The sequence below is a fragment of the Pistacia vera genome, unplaced genomic scaffold (assembly GCF_008641045.1).
Source record: "Pistacia vera cultivar Batoury unplaced genomic scaffold, PisVer_v2 Contig591, whole genome shotgun sequence".
In the NCBI taxonomy this organism is placed as follows: Eukaryota; Viridiplantae; Streptophyta; class Magnoliopsida; order Sapindales; family Anacardiaceae; genus Pistacia; species Pistacia vera.
Window position 1 is genome coordinate 701,352 of NW_022196436.1, and position 22,815 is coordinate 724,166.

At 34.4% G+C, this 22,815-nt stretch overlaps 2 protein-coding genes across 6 annotated transcripts; one reads left to right on the top strand and one right to left on the bottom strand.

Annotated features, from left to right (window-relative positions):
* The first annotated feature begins 6,749 nt into the window (after nucleotides 1-6,749).
* Nucleotides 6,750-8,179, top strand: LOC116109925 (uncharacterized protein At5g39865). Its single transcript, XM_031396163.1, has one exon. It carries the CDS (start codon nucleotides 6,923-6,925, stop codon nucleotides 7,703-7,705), a length of 783 nt encoding a protein of 260 aa, XP_031252023.1. The 5' UTR covers nucleotides 6,750-6,922; the 3' UTR covers nucleotides 7,706-8,179.
* Nucleotides 8,180-9,537: 1,358 nt separating this feature from the next.
* On the bottom strand, nucleotides 9,538-17,746 carry LOC116109924 (probable ADP-ribosylation factor GTPase-activating protein AGD11). 5 transcript variants are annotated; one of them, XM_031396158.1, is made up of 10 exons: nucleotides 17,612-17,746; nucleotides 17,274-17,419; nucleotides 15,941-15,985; nucleotides 14,247-14,331; nucleotides 13,039-13,171; nucleotides 12,003-12,166; nucleotides 11,682-11,919; nucleotides 10,647-10,763; nucleotides 10,459-10,554; nucleotides 9,538-9,876 (listed from the first exon to the last, which is right to left on the bottom strand). In XM_031396158.1, exons 2-10 carry the CDS (start codon nucleotides 17,314-17,316, stop codon nucleotides 9,607-9,609), a joined length of 1,191 nt encoding a protein of 396 aa, XP_031252018.1. In that variant the 5' UTR covers nucleotides 17,317-17,419; nucleotides 17,612-17,746; the 3' UTR covers nucleotides 9,538-9,606. The 5 variants fall into 5 exon arrangements, with proteins under 5 accessions (XP_031252018.1, XP_031252019.1, XP_031252017.1 ...); XM_031396159.1 differs by having other exon boundaries at nucleotides 13,039-13,114; nucleotides 15,941-16,015; XM_031396157.1 differs by having other exon boundaries at nucleotides 15,941-16,015.
* Nucleotides 17,747-22,815: the final 5,069 nt, after the last annotated feature.

The window sequence follows — 22,815 nt, forward strand, 5'->3', positions numbered from 1 at the left end:
GGTTGATAGCAGCCTTGTTCTTTGAATTGGCTCTACTGGCGCGAGTCAAGATTGGTATCAAGCAAGCTTGGATAATTACAAGTGAAGTAAATCTTAGATAGAGTGATACGTGACGTGAATCCATATTGTATGAATTTACCGCACAACAGTTTGGATTTGGATTTGATTGCAATTATTAATAGATCATACATTATACATTAATAATTTGAAAACAATTAAAACTAAAGTTACAAGATCAATTAAAACTAAATTTATTGTTATATTCTATGACATTATCAAACCATAAGAAAAATATTGCGGAGTTTTTGATGAATTTTATCTTTTAAGTTGTTATACTTAATTTTAAAAATCAACATTTGGTTGATAATTTAAACCTTTTAAAGTTAGGTTGTATCTATTTTTGTAGATGGAATATGATTTATGATTTTAGAATATTTATAATTAATTGTATTAAGTTAACTAGAATAATATTTTGTTAAAAATTTGAAAAAATCACAACTATTCATGAACATATGTTGATGACAAAGCTTGTTCAATAATACAATAAAATTGCTCTATAGTCATAATGGTGGGATTAAATTAATTTATTACTATAAAAATGTTATAACTTAATAGATGTGTAGTTACAAAAATTACTGTTTTAATTTCTTATTTTATAATTCACGCTTTAGTAGCATGTATTAGGATTTCAATTTATAGTTTTAATAGTCATTGCTGCAATTAGACAAGAAAATAAAGAAAATAATCCTAAAGCTGATAGTATGAAAATACAAAAAGTTTCGTGCCAAAAAGCTCTAAATATACTTGAGAAGCTAGAAATATTTGAACTTCAACAAGAAGGTGTCCATGCTAACGAATTATTATATACCCGTAAGTTAAAAGATGTGATAATAACTCTAAAACATAAATCATTGTCTCAAATAACTTTAGATAAATATTTTTATTTCATCTTAAACTTTTAATGTAACATAGCATATATTTAACACGAGAATTAGAAAATTATAACTTATTACAATGTAAAGTTTATTCTTATTTATAACTCTCTCAAGTTGAAATTAAAATTTTTTATGACTATATAAAGATTATTACTATATAAAGTATCACTAATACTATAAAGATGTTTACAATTATATTATGTTAAAAAAAAATTAACTAATTAAATCATATTAAAAAAATTTAAACTAATCAAAGATCACTTCCTTTAATTAATTCATTTGTACTTGCACCTATTTTAGCTATAAAATTATTGTAAAAAGAAAAAAAAAAAAAAAAAGGGTTTCCAAGTATTTAAGTAGACTCGTTTGGTGATTTTATAAAATTTCCATATATCAATAGTTTTAGATTATTTTTAAAAGTATTTTAACTTTTAAAAGACTTAATTATATAATAAAGTATGGCATTATCAAATTTTTCCTATTAAAGGTACATAACTATTTTTTTTTTTTCCTATTGAAGATACCAAAACTATCCAATTATTTCTATTAAAGGTACACAACCTTAAGTTTGTCCTACATTAACGGTATCAAACTTTCATATTTTTTTAAATATTGATGACATGATATTTTTTTCTATCAAAAATTATTAACATGGTAATTTCTGTGTGCTGATTAGATATTTTGACGAAGCAATTAAGACTGACTTAGACATTTATAATCTAAAAAATCTTAAATTAACTTTTTTTTTTATTATTTCAATCAAAACCATAAAAACTAACCAGAATAAATAAAACCTATCAGGATGAAAACTTGTCCTAATTAAAACCCATTATCTCTTCTTTTTTTTTTTTCTTTATTTCTTTTCACTATCTCTTTTCTTCTTCTGTCCAGGCTTCTTTTTTTTTAGGCCTTTCCTTAGATTTTCTTCTCTGTCTTTCCACTTCCACTACTTCTTCTTCATTTTCTTCTGCCCAGTCTCTTTTTTTTTTTTTTTTTATCGGTATTTGTTTTCCCTATTTCTTTCCATCTCCCCTACTTCTTCTTCTTCCACCACTCATGATTTAAGATTTGGATTTCTTAATGGTTCAAGATTTGGGTTTGTTTTTTCAGTATTTTTTGGTACCCAATTTGATTTTTGCTTGATTTGTGATTGTGTGCTAGATGTAGGGTTTCATTTGTACTTTGATTAGGTTCTGATTTGATTTGTGTTAGAGTTTTGATTTGATTCACTGGTATAGAAAATGAAAATGAAAATGAAAATGAAAAGATGATTGCAGAAAGGGCATAAGTGGGGAAGGAAATGAGAAAAAAGAAAGAAAGGGAGGGCAGAGGAATAAAAAAAAGAAGATAAATGATAAAAAAAAAATTAGACAGAAAACTGAAAAGACGTATTTTACCTTTCATAGCCTAACAGAGTTGGGGCTTTTGTTGCATTTATGAAATTAGTGGGTGCATTTTGTGCATTTTGTTATTTAAATATTTTCGTTCCAGGTGGTTTTGGTTATTTTGGGTGCATTTTGTGCTTTTTGTCGAATTAAAATTGGAGGAAGGGGTAAATTGAAGAATTTAAAATATGAAAATGTACACATTAATCCTAAAAAGTTCATGTTTGCGCTACATGTACATGTCAACCCTTATAAATTTCTACATACACATTTTAAAATTAAAAAAATCTACGTCATTTACTTTCAAGGGTGTTAGAGATCATCTCTAAAGTATTTGAAGGTGTACAAATTTGATACATTTAATAAAAATAATTGATAGTTTGATACCTTTAACAGGAAAAAGAAATAGTTCGATATCTTTAATAAGAAAAAAGTGAACGTCCACTACCTTTTGATGTAATTAAGCCACACAAAATAAGATTTCTTTTATTGTTAAAATATACCAAAAATAAATTATGTATATTAGAAAGCTTTTATTATGTTAAAAAGCTTCTAGAGAAAATTTCTTGAAGCTTCTTATATATAAACGTAAGGTATCACTATTATTAATCATCATATGACATTTGAAGCATTATATTTACAACTCATCAGGAACCTTTATAATATATAATAACAAGATACATAAATAAATTATGAATAATACTATAACAACAACCCTCTCTCACAAACTTTCTCTTACAATCTTGACGTGACAGTTCGTAATTGATCAGTTCATAACGGATCGTACATAGATCCCACATAGATCCTACTAATTAATTGCGAGCTACCACGTTAAGATTATAAGAGAAAGTTTGTAAAAAAAAATTGTTGGTGTAGTATTACTCATAAATTGTTGATACAAGTATATAACACGGAATGATATGTCAATTTAGAATTATATTTTTATTAGATATCGTCACTCTTTTCTTGTGGGTTTCAATAATATTTTTCTATTAATTACAACTTATAACCACAAACTTATTGACCAACATAACATATCTAACAACTTTTTAAACAATAATCCAAGGTCAGCCAAACTTAACTATTTAATTAATATTTAACAAATCATATCCTATATAATTTCTATTTAATAATATTAATATATTTTATATTTGAATGACTTGGCTTTTTTAATCAGTAAGTATTCCAATTTTAAACTCCAACGGGTTGATTTGGCAAGTATGAAAATTTGTTCTCTTCATTAACTTTTTTATTCGAACCTTGAGACCATCTACCATATTTGTAACTTACATTGTGTAACGAATCTCACATCAAAAGCTTATTGGGGAGGTCTTGAACTTATAAATGGGTGGAGTCCCTCCACCTAATAGGTTAATCTTTTGAGTGTGAAACGAGCTCGTAACGCTTGAAACATTAGGTTTGTAGGGTATTTAATGGGTCCAGAGATTAGTCGAGGTGTGCGCAAACTAATCGGACACCCTGATAATAATAATAATAATAATAATATTCCAATTTTGGCCCAATTGACAATGAACCCAACTTTCCTTATAAATCCTGCCCCTACAATATGTTATTACATGTCCTAAGTTGTAATTCTGTTATGTTAGTGTGTAACGTAGAATCTCATAATATAACAATCACCTTATTATAACATGAAAAATCAGTTTTCACATCACTTAAAAAATAACTTTAAACTTTGAATATAATGTTTTTTAATAAAAGAAAAAAAAAAAAACGTGATAATATATTATAAAAATAATTTTCTAAGCGCAAAAAGAAACTGTGTTATTTTAACATTTTTCTATTATTTGTAAGATTGATTATGTTCTGGAGAAGGAAAATAAAAAATTAAAAAAATTTATTTTAAAATCAAACAATATCTTTTATATTTTTAAAATATATTTCTAAAATCTTAAAAATATTAGAAATTAAGGGCACAATTTGTGAAAATTCAACCAATGACACGATATGAACAAGATAAAAATTGTCAAGTTTCAACAAAATATTGGGTAATAAAAGAAAATCAATTAATTACCAAAACATATACATTTATTTTAATTTAAAATTCATGAATGGTTATAATACGTAAAGAGAAAAGAGAATTTTACAATGAATGAAACTATATATTTCAATATTTGAATCTGATTAATATAATATTAATTTAAAGTGTAAATAATTAATATAATTATATGATTCATGATGTTTTATTATAAGTTAAAAACATAATTTGAATTTAAATCAAAATATATATTGTCATTGAAATTTTATTAACTATATGTTTAATTTTTTATTGCAATATTTGCTTAATTTAAATCGCACTGGTGATTAACATCAAAACAGTTTTTTTGATAGTTTTTAATAAAGGTATATTATATTTTTCTCTTCGTTAGATCAGTTCGTATTAATTCATTACAAAAAATTTTAAACACTACCTTATAAAATTATAAAAATCTATGATAAGATGTTTTTAATACTTTCTGGAGGAAATAAAAAAGTTTAACACTACACAAAAAGAAAAACGAAATAAACAAATATGAATAAATAAAAGAGGATATTATAATTAGGCCGAACGACTTATGCATACCCAAGGTTTGTTGAAATGATAGTTGATACCCAAAAGGTTTTGAAACGATAAATGGATACCTTCCATCATGTTCTGTTAGTGATTTTGGTTAGATAATAGTGAAAAGACTAAAATACCCTTGAAAGTTTAATTTTTAGTTTTTTATAAATTTAAAAACTTCTAAAAAACCCCCTAGGTTTGCTAATTTGACTAAACAGCCCAATATATAAAAATTTTATAAAATAACAAAAACACCCCCGCCACCCCCGCAGTGCCAGATTCCGGCCACCACCGCCGGAATCTGGCCGGGAAATTGTGTTACTACACAGGACCCATCGGATCTGTGTCGTAACGCGTAGACTTCATTTTCCGGCAAGATCCGTGGCTGATCTGGCCAGAAAAGACCAGATCTACGGCCAGAGCTGGCGGTCGAGACCGGAAACTTGCCGGAAAATTGTGTTAGACACAGACCCATCGGATCTGTGTCGTAACACGTCGATCTGGATTTTCCGGCCAGATCCGTGGATGATCTGGCGGAAAAGGCCAGATCTGGCCGTCGAGGCCGAAAAAGGCCAGATCGGTGTGTTACGACACAGATCCGACGGGTCTGTGTCATAACACAATTTTCCGGCCAGATTCCGGCGGTGGTCGGAATCTGGACTGCGGGGTGGCGGGGGTGTTTTTGTTATTTTACAAAATATATATTGTGTGCTGTTAGTCAAATTAGCAAACCTAGGGGTTTTTTAGAAGTTTTTAAATTATTAAAAAACTAAAAATTAAACTTTCAGGGTTTTAGTCTTTTCACTATTATCTAACCAAAATCACTAACGAACATGAGGAAGGTATCCATTATCGTTTCAAAACCTTTTGGGTATCAACTTATCATTTCAAAAAAAATTAGGTAGTTATAAGTCGTCTCCCTTATAATTAAGCATAAAGGTGAAACGTTAGAGTGTGATAAGGATGCAAAAGTGGACAAATAAAAAGTTAGAAAAATAAAATTGGAGCAAGGTAAACCGCGTCATTCAAACAAGGCGGTGGACCATGGGCATGGAGGATGTCACCTCACCATCACCCACTATCCTTTCCTTTTTATTAAAACTAATTATTATGTTGACTTTCTCTCACCTTTACTATTTTATTTAAACACACCAATATTATACGAATTATCATCATTCCCCTTTCAGTTTCATTTAATTATCATTAACTTCTCTTAAATTTCACTCCTAAGTATTTTGACGGCAAATTCTTATGGTATGGTTTTTTTGACTTCACTAATTACATACTAAATACAATTATTATGTTTATAAAGAATGCAAAGAGTTTATAGAATCTTTTATTGCTTTTGTCATTAATCATTATTTAATATACATTTATTAACTCTAACTTTTTATATTAATTCATCTAATTATATTTTCGATCTTTTTGGTCTTACACAAAAGTTGTTATAATTGCTTTTCTTTCATGAAAAATATGTGCTCCCATATCTTTAGAGAAGTTAATGTTATATCTGATCAATTTTGTCTTTTTTATTCAAGTTTGCAATGGTGGGACAAACCCCCTTACTCTATTGCAAATGAATTTCACCATGATATTTGACATTTATCTCGTTATAGGTTCAGTTGAAGTTACTGTATTTAGACCCCTGTCCAGGTTTCATTTACCTTATTGTTTTTCAATAAATTTTTCCAAAAAAAAAAGGTGGTTTAAAAATTGTCAAACTATTGAGGGTGTTTTAAAATTAGAACAAAGCATAGGGAAGTTTTGTAATTAAAAAAGAAAAAGGGAAAAAGGCAACAAAATTCTAAACTTTGTAGCTAAGCAGCTGGTCCACATTTATGTCTCACAACAAAAACAGCTTAATCCCAACAATCCTAATCCCCAAATAAAGCAACCAAAAACAATCAAAACAAACCATCCAAACAATCTTTCATTTTTCACAAATCCCCTTTCTCCCCCGAACAAATTTTTCTCCCAAATATTCCCGGACAAAAAATCTTTATTCTTTGTCCAATTCCATTGTTTATTTATCTGGGTCCATGGCGGAATCCGATAATAATCTCGAAATCTCAAGCAAACTCTTTAATCGATCCTTTACCTTGCAACCCACCGTTGATTCTAACCCTAAACTCAATTATGCCTCTCTTAATCGAGCTGTTTCCATCAACAAGTTTTACAATTCTGTGGGATCAGTTTTCTCAGCTAGCAATTCTATCAAAGGTAAGGTCAAACAACTCTGCAGTTTATTTGAGTCTAAGAAACCCGAAAAACCTATAAATTTGATCGAAGCTGAGACTCAAAACGTAAAATCTTTAAAACCCATGAAATCTTTATGTTATAATGATGAATCTTTGATTAGATTACCGGGTACCCAAGATCGAATTGTTGTGTATTTGACGAGTTTGAGAGGAATTAGAAGAACTTATGAGGATTGTTATGCGGTTAGAATGATATTTAGAGGGTTTAGAATTTGGGTTGATGAGAGAGATATTTCGATGGATTCGGCCTATAAGAAGGAGTTACAGAGCGTATTTGGGGGGAAGAAAGTGGGTTTGCCCCAGGTTTTTATAAGGGGAAAGTATATTGGTGGAGCTGATATTTTGAAGAGTATGTACGAAACTGGTGAATTGGCTAGGGTTCTTGAAGGGTTTCCGAGACGGCAACCGGGGCTTGTTTGCGGGAGTTGTGGTGATGTGAGGTTTGTGCCTTGTGGGAATTGTAGTGGGAGTAGAAAACTGTTTGATGAAGAGGAAGAGGTGCTTAAACGGTGTTTGGAATGTAATGAAAATGGCTTGATTAGGTGCCCTGATTGCTGCTCGTGAGTTGTGATCGCCATGGCCATCGTGCTTTACTGTTTGCATTTAGCTCTCTTGATATAAGTATGGATCCAAATATGGCTCTTTGGATTCATCAGGTGTGTTTTCTTTTGTGTTCTCCAGCTCGGGAACATTCAGGTAATGTTTACTGTCTCGCAGATCAGTGCTATGAAATAATGTGTCTACTGTACTTAAAATTACGTAGGGAGAGTATTTCTCCTGTATGGGATGTAAATATTTTAGTGCTTTGTTACTGTAATGGGGTAGCAAATATTGCAAAAGATGTATTGTAATTAAATGGGGTTGTTTTTGTGCCCGAGGTTCCGGTTGTGGATCCTGAATTCCTTCGGAAGGGATTGGTACTTTAATTCAAATGTTCAGATTCTTGTTTGTTGATATCAAATTACTCAACCATATTATGATTTGTATATAACTTTAGGCTTTGATCTTAAACTTTTATTGCTTCTCTTTTGTGTATAATGCCATATAGTGAAAACCTTCTTGTGTTTGGTTTTATACCATTGTAAAGATGGATTGGATGGTAGTAAATGATTAGTTTAGGATGCTTTGCTATGATTAAATTCGTCATTTTCAGCAGAGCTATTCCGGGGGCAATGTCTTGAATTTGAGGAACATTTACTGTATTCAATTTCTTTTTTGTTTACTTGTCCATATTTCTTTTAAACCAAACAAAGCAAAATGAGATTTGTTTGTTTTTTTTCACACAGTCAAATCAATCTAGAAAAAATCTCTCAAAATCAAATGCATACCAGCGCTTGCCTCAACTGATAATGAAAGTCTCAAACGTAAATCTAAGAAGAGAATCATTTTCCTTCCAAGAACTACCCCTACTCTTGGCAACAAGACTCTTTCGATTACAATAATAACTCCTTCCAGTCTCCACATAAACTCTGCTCCTTCCCCTCCGATCATCATCCATTTTCTCAAGTCAAATCTCAATTCCTTCATTAAGCAAACCTCGTGAAGATGTTACAAAACTACACAGCAAATAAACAAAAATGCAAAGTAGTGGGTTAGTGTAGACCGTACAAAATACATGAAGAATTACTTCAAATTCTAACGATTTCAAGTATTCCACCTGGAGCAGTAAATCTCATATATTATTATCCCATCAAATTATTGAAAGCCCTCATTTAGATTATCAAAAATCCCCCAATAGAAGTAAAAAAAATCCCTTTACTTTTTAAAACTTCCTATAGTGCTTGCTTCTTAACAATCTCTTTTAAAGAGCAAATAAAATTACCCCATTATTCAAATAAGTTTACTCTTCATCAAACGAATGGAACATGAAGTAATTAAATTAAAAACATGTGTCCACTCTTTTCAAAACCTTTTCATTACTTGGTTTTTTTTTTTTTTAAAAATAAAACTATTGTTACAAAGAAAGCTTTGTAATAGTTCTGGATTTGCAACTTCAATTTCAGATGCATGATTTCGTCTTTTAAGGAAAGAATTATTATGACGAAAATGGTTATAATGCCAGTACCCATATACTGTAAATGCAAAAAATATAAAGCCTAGAATACCTTATTCAGCCGTAGGACTCCTTTCAGAGCAGGGCAAGAACCATGGTTCACTCTAATTGATAAAGATGAATTGGCTAGTTACTGAAAATAATTTTTTGGTCGTATTTCCAGTGGTTTTAGTTGTATGATGAAAATGAAAACAGTTTCTAACGTTATGAAATAGAAAGCTTCTGAGTAAAAAGGATGAAAAATACTTTATAAATGGGCAAATTTAGGAATAATATATTGTATAATTATGAATTCATTTTCAGTTATCAGCTATCAGTGAATAGAAAGGCTAAGAAAAAGTTGAAAAAAAAAAAGTTTACTAGAATACAATTTGTGTACAAGTTCTATAATTGCAATAAATATGTTTCTGTGTTATTGAGTAAGAGGAACACACTCAAGCTCAATTTCTATTGCACCTCTTTCAACTTTCTGCAGATTCAGAATAATTTCCTGTTTCAACTTCCCATCTACAAGACTTATGACACCTTCTTCCACTAAGGATGATACCCACTTCTTGAAATCTACTGACTCATACATTGTCGAACTCTCATAGGCTCTTGCAGCAGCCAGTAAGGGTTGAATGTCAACTTCGGCCTCCCCCATAAAGTCATCGAATGAGAATTTATCCTTGTCGTAAACAAACTGAATTGAAGAATAAATAACAAAGCTTATAAACATCATTGTTGGGTTAGAAAGAAGTATAGCTGCATCAAATAATTGATAAGGATCCAAATAATCAAGCCAAAAAAAGAAAAAAAAAGGTGAGAAGAACAGTAATTTTATTTTAATTCTACGAACATCATGTAGTTTAACATGCTCAAACTTGATGTAGTTTTCTACCTATTCAATCTGCTTGGCCAACGAGCAGAGTTAAAAATAATGCATTTCTATAGATTCATCACTTTCTTAGCTGTTCAAGCAACTCAATAATATATTTTTAAGAGTTTAAATTATTTGTTCACAACATTTCTAAGTGCATCTTATCATCATGGTGTAGCATTTAAATTTGTAAATGCAGGATGTATTCTTCCTTCCTTAACCACGAGAGCAGAGCATGTTTTTGGCACAGAATAATAAGAAAGGTTGACTAATATCAGCACAAAATTGCAATGTGCGCTACAAGAATTTCACAGCATTAGACTTAAGTGAGCAGATAGTTCTATGAATGTTTTCCTTTCTGCTGTTACCCGACTTTCAATCACATAATCAGTAAAGTAGATTTACCACTTTTAAAGGAGGAATGTTTTCTGGAATCGACAACATTAGTCTTTCATTCCAAATAGGATTCAGATTGTTCTTTATGACACGTGTCCTCACCGTCTGTGACAAGAGATCAAGGATAAAATAAGTTTACTGCTTCAGTTGAACATAACAACATCATTAAGGATTTTATGAAGATAAAAAAGACTCACTTGTTGACCCAGTACTAGGACGACATACGGGTCACTAGTTACAACATCCCGAATAACCAGGTTAATGCCTTTAACCACATTGACCTTAATTAATCCAACAAACTCGACCATACTTGCCTGTAAACAGCAATTGAAATCACTGTGATTGAGTAGCCATATAAAAGCAGTTAAGACATTGTGAGTAATATAAAATGTAGAAATATAGTACTTTCTGCTTCACTTCTGTGATACATTCTCTTTTCCAACTAAATTGGTAACCCAGATAGTTAACATATCAAGTTAAGAATTTTTTTACAAAGTTATACATGGATTGACTGGAAGCATGATCAAGTTTAAATCATCTAAAACAATATCCTGCTATTTAGTGATTCCTCTCTTCGCTTGTCCACCAAAAACAATATTTCCTTTTCCAACTCCATTAAATTTTAGATATGTTATTTTTATCAAAGTGAACTGTCATGGGCTGAGAGTTTCACACTCAAAAGGCTAACCTATTAGGTGGAGAGACTCCCTCCATTTATAAGTTCAAGACCTCCCCAATACACTTTTGATGTGGGATTCGTTACATTCTCCCTCACCCAATCCTGTGACGCTCTCGTCACAGGTGGAGCCCTTTGCCTACCCGTCCACCTCAATCTTGTGTGGACCTACAATCACACGTGGACGCCCCTACATGGGCGCTTGGTGAGACATCGAAAAACGGATCGGATCTGTTCTGATACCACTTGTCACGGGCTAGGAGTTTTACACCCAAAAGGTTAACGTATTAGGTAGAAAGATTCCCCCCATTTATAAGCCCAAGACCTCCCCAATACGTTTTCAATGTGGGATTCGTTACACAACGCACATAAGAATTAAAGATGCATTTGTTAGAAGACTTGATACTGTATACAACTACTTTTTCTAGAAAAAAGTTGTTAAAAGAAAATTGTTACAGAATTTTCTTTTGAGTAGTTCACTCCTAAGAGAGACTTGACATCCCACAATTGATGACGACTTTACAAACATAGCATTACTCAAAAAGAAAATCATTACCAATGAGTTGTTCTTCTTTGTCGGCTTACTGTTAGTCTCTTTCCTTCCCCAGCTGTTACGAAATGCATTTCCAATACGATGTCTGGTTGGTTGTTTTTCATACTGTTTCTTGTCATTCAAAGTGCAACAGGCCGAAGAACTAGCTGGGGAGGATGATGAACGTCTATGAGGAGATGGGAATGGGCAGTGTAGTGTGTGATCATCACAGTTTGAAAATTGTAGCTTCTCATACTTTCTCCTGAGTGTTCAAGATATACAATAGCGAATTAGAATGGTTTGGTTTCTCATACGAAAGGAATGAAAAAATTTGTACTTCTATACCTGATGAAATCAGACCGCTCCTCTATTGATGAATCTGGCTTTGGTTTTTTTAAATTATAAGGAATATAAGCCTCATATTTCTCGTTCACTACAGCATTGCCACCGATTTCTGCCAAAGCGTCAACTTGTTCATCTGTCCATTCATCTAGGTTTACTGATATGACCTGAGATAATCTCAAATCAATGAGATATCTAAGTGCAAAATAACTATGATAGAAAAAGAGAGAGAGAGAAGCAACAACAGCCTTCCACGATTGATCAGACAGAAGGAAAGAACTTTTAATGAAACCTCAAACCAGGATCCTATGAAATATCAACATAAATGACTCAAGTGATTTGACACACTATGTGTCAAGCTTCAATAGATGATATCTATTAAAACTATTTACACTGTAATATAAAACACAGACAAGAATGTCCAGACTTTTCACGTCTCCACAGACCCTCATTCCCTTATATTAGTTTCAAGAATGAGCTATCGTATCTCAAGTTCTATATATAATGAGCTCCAGAAACTGTAATCCACCTTGGCACACAACTGGCTTGTGGTAGCGATTAGACAGAGTCCATGTTAGGGAAGAATAAATCAGCCAGCTCAATCTAGGGAAAAAATTTGATGGGATAAAAACTACTTTAACAACTTCTATTATTGATTAATGAAATAGTTTATTTGACCAGTGAGCTGCTGGACAAGGTTCATAACAGGTTCTTATCCAGATTCCACCTGGTCGTGTACAATATAATGAAATTTTATTTATAAAGAGTTGAGCTTCTCAACCACATGTCGTTATAAACTTCAGACCACGAAGATAAGACCATAATTTGACCTCAAGTAGTTAATATTAGATAGCAAATTCATTTTTGTAAGTCTCTGCACAACATACATATCAGCTGTGTCTTTCTTTCAAGTTCACTTAAGGTAGTAAGTTGATAAAATATAAGACATATGCACATATAGGCTGATGAAAAGTCGTGCTGACTAGTGGCAACTCTATTCTACAAGATCTGATCAGAGGCCACAAATTGGAATCCATACCTTTGATATGTGCACTCCAAGGCTTCTATGAACGCCAGAACACTTGATACAAATAAATACTCCAATACTCAAAGATCTGAATTGCATGAAATGATACAATGAAGCAAAAGCAACAAAAGAAGTGAGGGACTTTCTGGGGCAAAAAAAACACAATAATATGAGATACTGTCATAGAAATTGGGAAAGATATTAAGAACAAAATACAGGGAGAACAAGTGCCATGAAAGAATAGTACATTATATTATATGCTGAAAATGTGTCCAAGTGAGATAAAAAATTCAATTGAAGAAGAATAATCTAAGAGTTGCAGACTCGAACTAAGTCAAAATTAGAGATGGTACATCTATAACATCTGAAGAAAAAGGAGGGTTTGAATATCATAGTTTGTGAATAAGTAAAACATAAGTTAATGCACAAAACGTGATTGCCAATATATCAAGATAAGATGAATGCCTCTATAGGAAAAACAAGAGGAGATACAAGAATGCTTAGATAAGACTATAAAAACATTAGTAGATACCTATTCACATTTCCTTTACCTATAATCCAGCTGCTGCATAATTCAATCCGTTTCATATTCATATTGACGAAACAGTTTCTAGATTTTCCATGATGTCAAGATTCATATTTGTTCGAAAAGCCACTTAATTAAAAGAAGTTTAAACTGTTAAGTAAAAGCCTAACAATAGTATTTAACTTGTACCAAGCCCTCTAACGTGCACTTGTGCATGGACCAAACACAATCATGACTATAACCACAACTTATTATAATTTAATTAATGCAATGGGGTAATTCGAACACAAATCATTTGGTCAACCTGGCATTGATATTATACTAGAAAGCCACATGACAAAAAGCTTGTAGGTAAAGGTCCAAAAAATGCATCTAATTTTAAAAATATCTAATATGCCAGAAGTTATCATTATTATTGCTTATCGTGGTATACCTATATGTAGAATTGATTGGTGATAGTGTAATTAAATTTATTTTACCCATTCACTTACTATAATCCATGGGAACACTTCATAGACATCAAATCCAAACACCAACAACCAACACCACAGGAAAAGTTAAATAGAAAAAATAAATAAATAAATAAAAAATACTGATAGTAAAGATATGGTAACACCTAAGTGTACCTTCAAACATTAATGAAATACAGAAGATAATGATAAAATATTTTGTCTAATTCTGACATGATACTTACACCCATTTTGGATCTGGAGATCCACAATCTGCACAAAACTTATTACTGGATTGACTCAAAAGATTCTCCAGCTTTCCTTGTGCACCTGGTTAATGCGAAATAAGCACTAAAATAGATCAACAAGGTTAATTAAAATTCTATCTCAGGACAGTTTAATGAAGGGCCAAAGAGAGGATGATTTTCTTCGGAAGAACAAAATAAGCACACGTTCCTTCAATGGTGGCAAGCATATGATTGTGTATGTCAACAAATTTTCAGTACCGTATAGAAAGTACAAGCAATAAAGAAAGCATTTATGGTTGGTCATGAGGATCAAAGGCTTATTGAACATAAACAGTCTTGCAGCTATGTTCAATTAAAGAGCAAATACAAACGATAATGGCATGTATTATTTGCAAGTTTCTTCTGACAGGATCTTACTGCAGGGCCTGCATTATGATTTTTCAAATATTACCTAATTCAGAGCTTCTTTAAAGGAATATTAGTCAGGAAAATAATAGTGTTTAGAGTCTTTGGTAATTTATTTGACTCTAAATAATTTAGTCTAAGATCTTGTAAGAATGTTGAATGAAAAGAAAAAGTTTCTGGATATAGAGAGAATTAAGAATCTAAACCTCCGATTAGTAAATAACTTTAACGATATAATTCACTACCAAATTAAGTGAAGGCAAAACTATCATACAATCGCATCAACAAATAGTGGAGAGACCTCAAGAGAAAAGCTAATGACAAGAACTACCAACGGTGGAGGCAAAAGCCCTTTAATTAAAATCTCATGGCTCCAACAAGAGACACAAACTAACTAAACACAATTCAACTCAATAAAAACCAAATAACAAGCTATCATACTCCCATAATACTGAACAGACCCTGCACGTTGGGCTGCTTTCAGTCTTGTTCCGTGATTTTGTGGAAGTTATATGATTTCATGCCTATAGTTTTGGATGGTGGAACCATCTTCTATCACCCCAATTACAATCTAAGATAGAGCAATTTCAGTAGAAGATTAAAAGATATATATTTTTACTCTTGGGTTTTATAAAGGATTATTTGTCGTCCATCCTTGGTTACCATACAAATAAGCATATGCCCTTATGTGTCCCAGAATTTAGGTACCAGATTAAACATAGAGGTGCATACAAACTGAAATGGCCAAAAGGCCTCTTTGGCCTAATAATTGGATCAGTGTGCCTTGAATGGCTTGTGTAAACTGAAGTTCAAGGCAACTCTTAGCCCAAAATTTAGTTTGAGCAGGTGGCCTGTCCATCCATAGCCTGGCCAGGTTCCATTAGAGGTCTCTTGAAGCACATATTTTTACACGGTTTTAACATTTAACCACTTCAGCTCAGTAGGCACTTTGGTCCTGTGTATATGTAAACAAGTTCCAGGCTATTGATCATACAGGATTTTTAAAAACAAATTCCAGGATATAGATCCAGTCAATAAATGGATTTATGTTATCATGGTAATGAACTTACTCTTTAATTTTCTAAGTAATGTTAGCAACTTCTATAATTTTATGTTCACTATAAATAGATCATACAGAATGTTCATATCTGATTGTATAGGTTTCATGTTTCATATATTTAATCTGCAGTTTTGCAATAACTATTTCATTCATATATGATTTAATGCCAACTACTCTACATGGATCCAGACAAGAAAAAAGAACCTAAGATTAAAGTTCAAGGTACCGGAATCTATTGGTTGATCTTTTTGCCCTCTCCATCTTTGTGTTCCTGAACTTAAGAGATCACACAGGCGAGAACCTGGTCATACGAATTCCACACATATAATTTATATAATCACAAAACAACTGTAACTTGTAATTGTCATAACAAACAAATTACAATCAAATCATTAAGTATACCTAACAAAAGGGACCTATGACTTTAACCACCACCGGGTGGTCGAGCAATTAACTAAGACTCTTGGGTATATTACTCAAGAGATCTTGAGTTCAATCCACCTTAACTGCTAATAGGGGTGGCCACTGGAGGCTTACCTGATCGTTAACTTCAGGGCCTCGGAGGATTAGCTGAGTTGTGCACAAACTGGCCCGAACACTCTCGGTATCAAAAAAAAAAAAGGAAAAAAAAAAAGTGATCTATGACTGACTGTCTTATTGAACATTGAAAGGTAACTACAATGGATTGTCTTCTTCGACTTAATAACGTGATTATATGTCAACTAACAAATGTGAAACATCGAAACTGCAAGAACATATCCAATGGCAATGATCACAACAATTTGACACTGAAGAGACTGTGAAATCATATAGGTGCATGGTTTCAAGTAATGGCCAATGCATCTTTCCATCAATATCCAAAGGGCATATCCCGGAAAATTAGAATTGAGAATGGAGGTTGATTTTGGGACTCAAGTCTTAACAATTACATTCAACAGCCATTGTGGACCGGAGAACAGAGATTTGGTTCTATATAATGACAAAAGAAAGGAGAGGTAAGCAAATAAAAAACCCATCCAAAAAACAAAATCCATTGATTGAAACTTGATTAATGCAGAGAACCATGTCCTTTCAAAAAAACTTAACCAAACTCAAAAACCAGTTCAAGTTCTAGCACTTGCATTAACTTCTCATCTTTACACCATACGCTGCTACAAACCTGTATTTATTTAGGCTCGTCAACTTTGTTTCTCACACCATTAGAACAACTAGTGGCTGTATCCGTAACAATGCCACCACCATTCCCAAAACCGACACGTTTAGAATAAATTCTTAATCCTGAAGCAAGCATATTCCTTATTTCCAGTATAGCTATCATAAATTCATACGACCTGTTTTCTTCCAATTATTTATACAAAATCACAGAAATAATCGAACCTTTTCACCATACCCACTTGGGCAGGCAACAGAAATCATGTTTGGTCATTCCACTCATAATTTTTGTTCAATTAGTTACAAAGTATTGAAGGGCAGAGAAACAAAGAGCAAATAAACATATATATTCTCACAAATAACATTGCTCAAAGACAATTTCATTTGACGCCCCCAAAAAAAAGTACCTGTAACAATCTCAACATTAGAATTTTCGTGCTGAATTGACATCTCCAGCCTCCAAATATAAGATCTAAATCATCAATCAATCACTGCTACAATCTCAGAACAGCCATTTTGTTACCTCCTCCTTTATATCAGCCAATATAAATATCTAACAAGAAAACAAATGAAACAAAAATTAAATTAATACATCAAATTAAACAACATTATATTGAAGGAACAATAAAAGGAAAATACATAAATAACTGCATCAATTAAATATATATTGCACCAAAAGCAAAACAATCAATGATATTACCCCATAAATTGCTTTATAAAAACAAGATTTCAAAAGGGTTCTTACAGTTCCAAGAAACAAAAACAAATTTCAATGAATCAAGCGGCTGCAAAGGAATAGTTGAGTCAACAAAGGGAATGTTTGTAAATGTTTTGGGAATAATTTTTGTGGAAGGAAACTAAACAAAAATTCGAAGGAGTGATCAAATGAAGATGAAGTTGAATTCTCTTTTTTTGGATAAGTTAAATAATATAAATAAATAAAATATAATAAAAAATTAATATAATAATGATTAATGGCACCAAGTCAATCTGGGAAGGGAAACTCGGATGTTAAGGAGTTGGTCGTTTGTTCTTCAGACACAATATCAATCCCTTTCCTTTTCCACGCGCTACCTGGAAACTGTGATCACGCTCCATCTTTTTTTAACATTTTGCGAAGTTTAATTAAAGTTTATAACATGGTAATTTAAATAAAAAATTCATGTATAAGATATTAAGTATTGATTGTAGATCTTTTATGAGTCATCCTATGAAATTGATGACTATAAATTATGTGATTAACTTTAAATATTGTTATGCCTAAAGAATCAGGGCTAACGCGAGCTTACGTCAACTAGTACCAATCAGAGTTTAAGAAGACTTTGTGCTGTCCAGTTGCTGCCACGTCGTCAGAAGACAAAAAGAGTATAGTTGTCATCAACTTGGCTGACTCAAGCTTTATCTACGAGTGGATGAGAGTCATCCACCTGTCCAAGCCCTATGCGATTTGAGGATATCGGCTATGTAATCAGCCAATGGGAAGCACGGTAGGAATTGTACTACACCTGCCTACTTGCAAACTTGTAATCATTACCTTGAAACCTTCTACTATAAATAGAGGGCTCCCCCTCTCATTTTCGGGATTTTGATAAGAAACCCACATTCTGATTGTAACATTTTACTCTCAAAACACAAATAACCTACGAGAAAGAGACTGACTTGATATTCTCTCTGAGTAATCAGTCACTTGTGCCTCTGCTCGCTATACACTATACACGACCTCCTGTATCCTCATATATATAAAAAGAACAGTGGACATAGGATTCGCTTTAAGCATCTGAACCACTTTAAAAATCATCTTTCATTTACATCATTGCATTTTTCATTCATGTGTAATTTCTAAGCCAACTTAGCACTTTGCACGTGTGAATCATTAGTATCAAAATCAAGCATCAACAGTTTGACGCTAAAAAGAGGACGTGATTTAGCATCCGCTCTTCATCAAGAATCTCTAATCAACCAACTCTGTTTGCTGACAAATGGCTCATGGTTTCAAAATCGAGCAAACTAGCCCCAACCCCAAGGAGATCCCCCAGGTACAGGACGATACTTCTTCTAAAGTACCTCCCATTCCGCAGAATACCACGACGGATTTTCCCTCAAGCTCACAGCTCGATCCAGCTGTGAGGAGTTACCTGGAGAGGTTCAACAATACTCTCGAAACGATTAGTCGAAAGCTAGACCATTTGAATCAGGTCATACTGCCCAATTCTGATAAGGCGGTGCCACCGCCAAATATGCCTGTAGGTCGTGCTAAAGCATGGAAACGGGCAAAAGCCCATGCTGCGTGCACTACAGCGCACAAAGACAAGGGAAAGCAGGTGGTGGATAATGGGCCAAAGGGCTCAAAGGGACCAATGAATGCTGATCGTGAAGCAAGTAGAATACCTGTGGCTTTACGACTTGGCGATATGTCACATCATGAGCCGTCTCATGCCACATCACATTGGCACCCTCGAAAGAGTGCAAGGTTGGGAGATTCCTTTCATTGCCGGCGTGCTGGTCCCGACCATCACCACGGGGAAAATGCCCACCATACACGAGCTCTGTTTTAAAAATCAGACCGGTTCGACCGGTCGAACTGATTGGACCGGGACCCGAAAGCTTCTCCGGTCAGGTTCAGGTCTTAGGGGGGTTTTTGTAATATTTCAAAATTATAAGGGTTAGTTTGTAATTTTATAGGGGTGTTTGGGAGATATGTCAAAAGTTTAGGGATTAATTGATAATTTTATTGGGGCATTTTTGAAATAAATAAAAATTTAAGGGACTAATTTGAACTTTTTAAGGGAAATTTTTGTAATATACTAAAATTTAAGGGATTAATATGTAATTTTTTAAAAATAAAATTGTCGTTGACATCATCGGTCCAACCGGCCGATCCAACTGGTTGGACCAGTTGACCCATGACCCGGGCAGCAAAACGGGTCGGGATAACTCTCATGGTCCTTTAATGCCTACACATGGCTCCAGCCAACATGTGTCGAGGCATGCCGAAGGCTTTGTCTGAATTGAGGAAGAGTCTGACCTACGGTATTTTCTCAACCGCAATCGTGAGGGTCGAACCTACATTGCGAAAAGCGATCCCCAGATAGCTTTGCTTCCTCAGATTGAGGAGTTACAACAACTCTGGATCAGCTTAGAGCTCAGCAGAATGAGCGTGGGCAAACCGTTGAAGCGTCCCCCTTTTCTCCAGCAGTGTTAGCTACTCCTCTCCCGTCAAGGTGTAGAATGTCTGATATGCGAGCATTCAATGAGAATTTTGATTCCCAGGATCACCTCTATGAGTTTAACTACCTCATAGAGCTTTACCAAGTTTCCAGCTTAGCCAAATGTCGTTGTTTGGCAATGACTCTGACTACCCATGTCAAGCACTGGTTTAGATCGTTCCCGCCAGGATCTATGAACTTGTGGCAGCAGATGAGTTCGTTATTCTTGAGACACTTCCAAGCTAATAGGAAGTTCTCAATGTCGTTGAGCTATCTGAGTAACATACGGCAGGAAAGAAATGAGTCCCTCCAGTCTTGTATTGATAGGTTCTACAGAGAGCTGCACAAGATGGCTAATACACCCAAAGAGTCAGTTCGGACTCTCATTATTGCAAGGGTTCATTCGCAAACCGACCTGTGGAAAAAGCTACAATATAAGGACAACATTTCCCTCACCTGCTTTTATAATCTTACTGAGAAGTACCTCCGAATCGAGAATTATGTGGCTGCTCTAAATCGCCATGACCTCGATCTTTCGACCAGTGCCTCTAGTTAGGGGGAAGAAGGTCAGGGGGAGAATAGTAGGAGAGCTGATCGTAGATGGGCCAATGGCGATCAGCGAAAAGGAAAGAATCAGTGATTTAAGCCCAAGAAATCTTATGCCTAGGTTCTCTGTCATGATTACGACAAGAATCAGTATACTCCATTGAATGCATCGATATCAGCTATTCTGGACAAGTCAGAAAAAGCTAGTCTGCTCGGAGAGCCAAAGCCCATGAATAATCCCCCTACGGCAAGAAATAGCAAGAAATATTACCATTATCATCTAGATAATGGGCATCATACTGATGAGTGTCGGGCTCTCAAGCAGACAATTGAATACCTCATTAAAAAGGGACACTTTAAGGAGTATGTTGATGGTTTAACTCCTATTCGGGAAAAGGATCAAGGGGACGAGGGAAAGAAGTGTTGTGGTCTCAAAGGTTTCCATCTTGTTGGGATCATATTTGGAGGACCACACCTCATAGGGAATTCTCGAGGTGCTTAGGAAAGGTACGCTCGGGAAGGGCAGAGAAGAAGAGATTACCTTTTTAGAGAAAGACGTGGTGCGATTGCATCACCCCTATGAGGATGCACTCATTATCGCGCTTGAAATAGATTGGTACGAAGTCCACAGGATGCTGGTGGACAATGGTAGCATTGTGAATATCCTCTTTCAGAGAGTTTTCGAGGAAATGCTACTGGACGAGGCAAATTTGAAGCCTGCCTCTATCATTCTCTATGGTTTTACTGGCGACCATCTGATTCCCAAGGGAATGATTGCACTTCCTGTCACTTTGGGTGATACCCATGAGGTGACCAGAATGACGAAGTTTTTTTTGTAGTAGACTATCAGTCCGCATTCAATGGCATTTTGGGACGACTTCTACTACGAAACTTCAAGGCTGTCACCTCTATCTATCATCTGAAGATGAAGTTTTCCACTCCGACGGGGTGTGAAAAAGTCAAATGATCCTAAAGTGAATCTTGCAACTACTATGTAAGGACAGTACAGATGGCGTGCAAAGGGAAAGGAAGGCCAGTAGGCATTCCCGAGCAGGCTATGGTGATCAGTAGGATTGAACCACAACCATGTTCAGTGGAAGACAACATAAATCCTCGTGTTTAGGAAGAGTATTCCCACAATGCATCTGCTGAGACTCAATTTGAGATATTGGTCGACCAAAATGAACCGACTAGGGTGTTAAGGATCGAAAGCAATCTTAGCCCCTAGCTCGCTGCCAACCTAACGAGCTTCCTCAGACAGAATATTAATGGTTTTGCATGGACTCATGCTAACATGGTCGGGATCAACCCGAATGTGATGTGTCATGCACTCAACATCGACAGTGCAATCAAGTCAGTTCGCCAGAAGAGAAAAGCCATGGACCCAGAGCATTATGCTACTCTGAAAGTTGAGGTGGATATGCTCCTCTCAAACGGGTTCATTCGGGAGGCTCATTACCCGAGTTGGATCGTCAATCTGTTTTGGTGAAGAAACCCAATGGCAAGTGGTGAACTTGCGTTGATTTCTTTGATCTCAACAAAGCCTGTTCGAAGGATAGTTTCCCCCTGCCTAGAATCGATCAGCTCATCAACGCCACCTCTGGGCATAAGCTATTAAGTTTCATGGATGCCTATTCGGGGTATAATCAGATCCTAATGTACATGTCCGACGAAGAGCATACCTCGTTCATTACAGATTAAGGATTGTACTGTTATAAGGTCATGCCCTTCGGTATGAAAAATGTTGGGGCAACCTATTAGCGTTTGGTTAACCGCATGTTTTTCGAGTAGATCGGAAAAACAATGGAAGTCTATGTTGATGACATGCTTGTCAAGTCGCGTGTCGCTTCAGATCACATAACCAATCTCGCAAAGATGTTCGACGTACTCCGAAGATATAGAATGAAGCTTAATCCTCTTAAAGTTCATTCGGAGTATCCTCAGAGAAATTCCTAGGGTATATGGTTAACCACTGGGGAATTGAAATCCATTCTGAAAAGATCCAAGCTCTCCTAGATATGAAAAGTCCCGCCAATCGAAAGCAAGTTCAAAGCTTGAATAGGAGGACAACGGCTCTCAGTCGCTTTATATCAAGGGCAAAGATCGTTGCTTGCCATTCTTCAATATACTTAGGGCCAACAAGAAGTTTGAATGGACTTCGATATGTGAGCAAGCCTTCCAAAGTATAAAAGAGCAT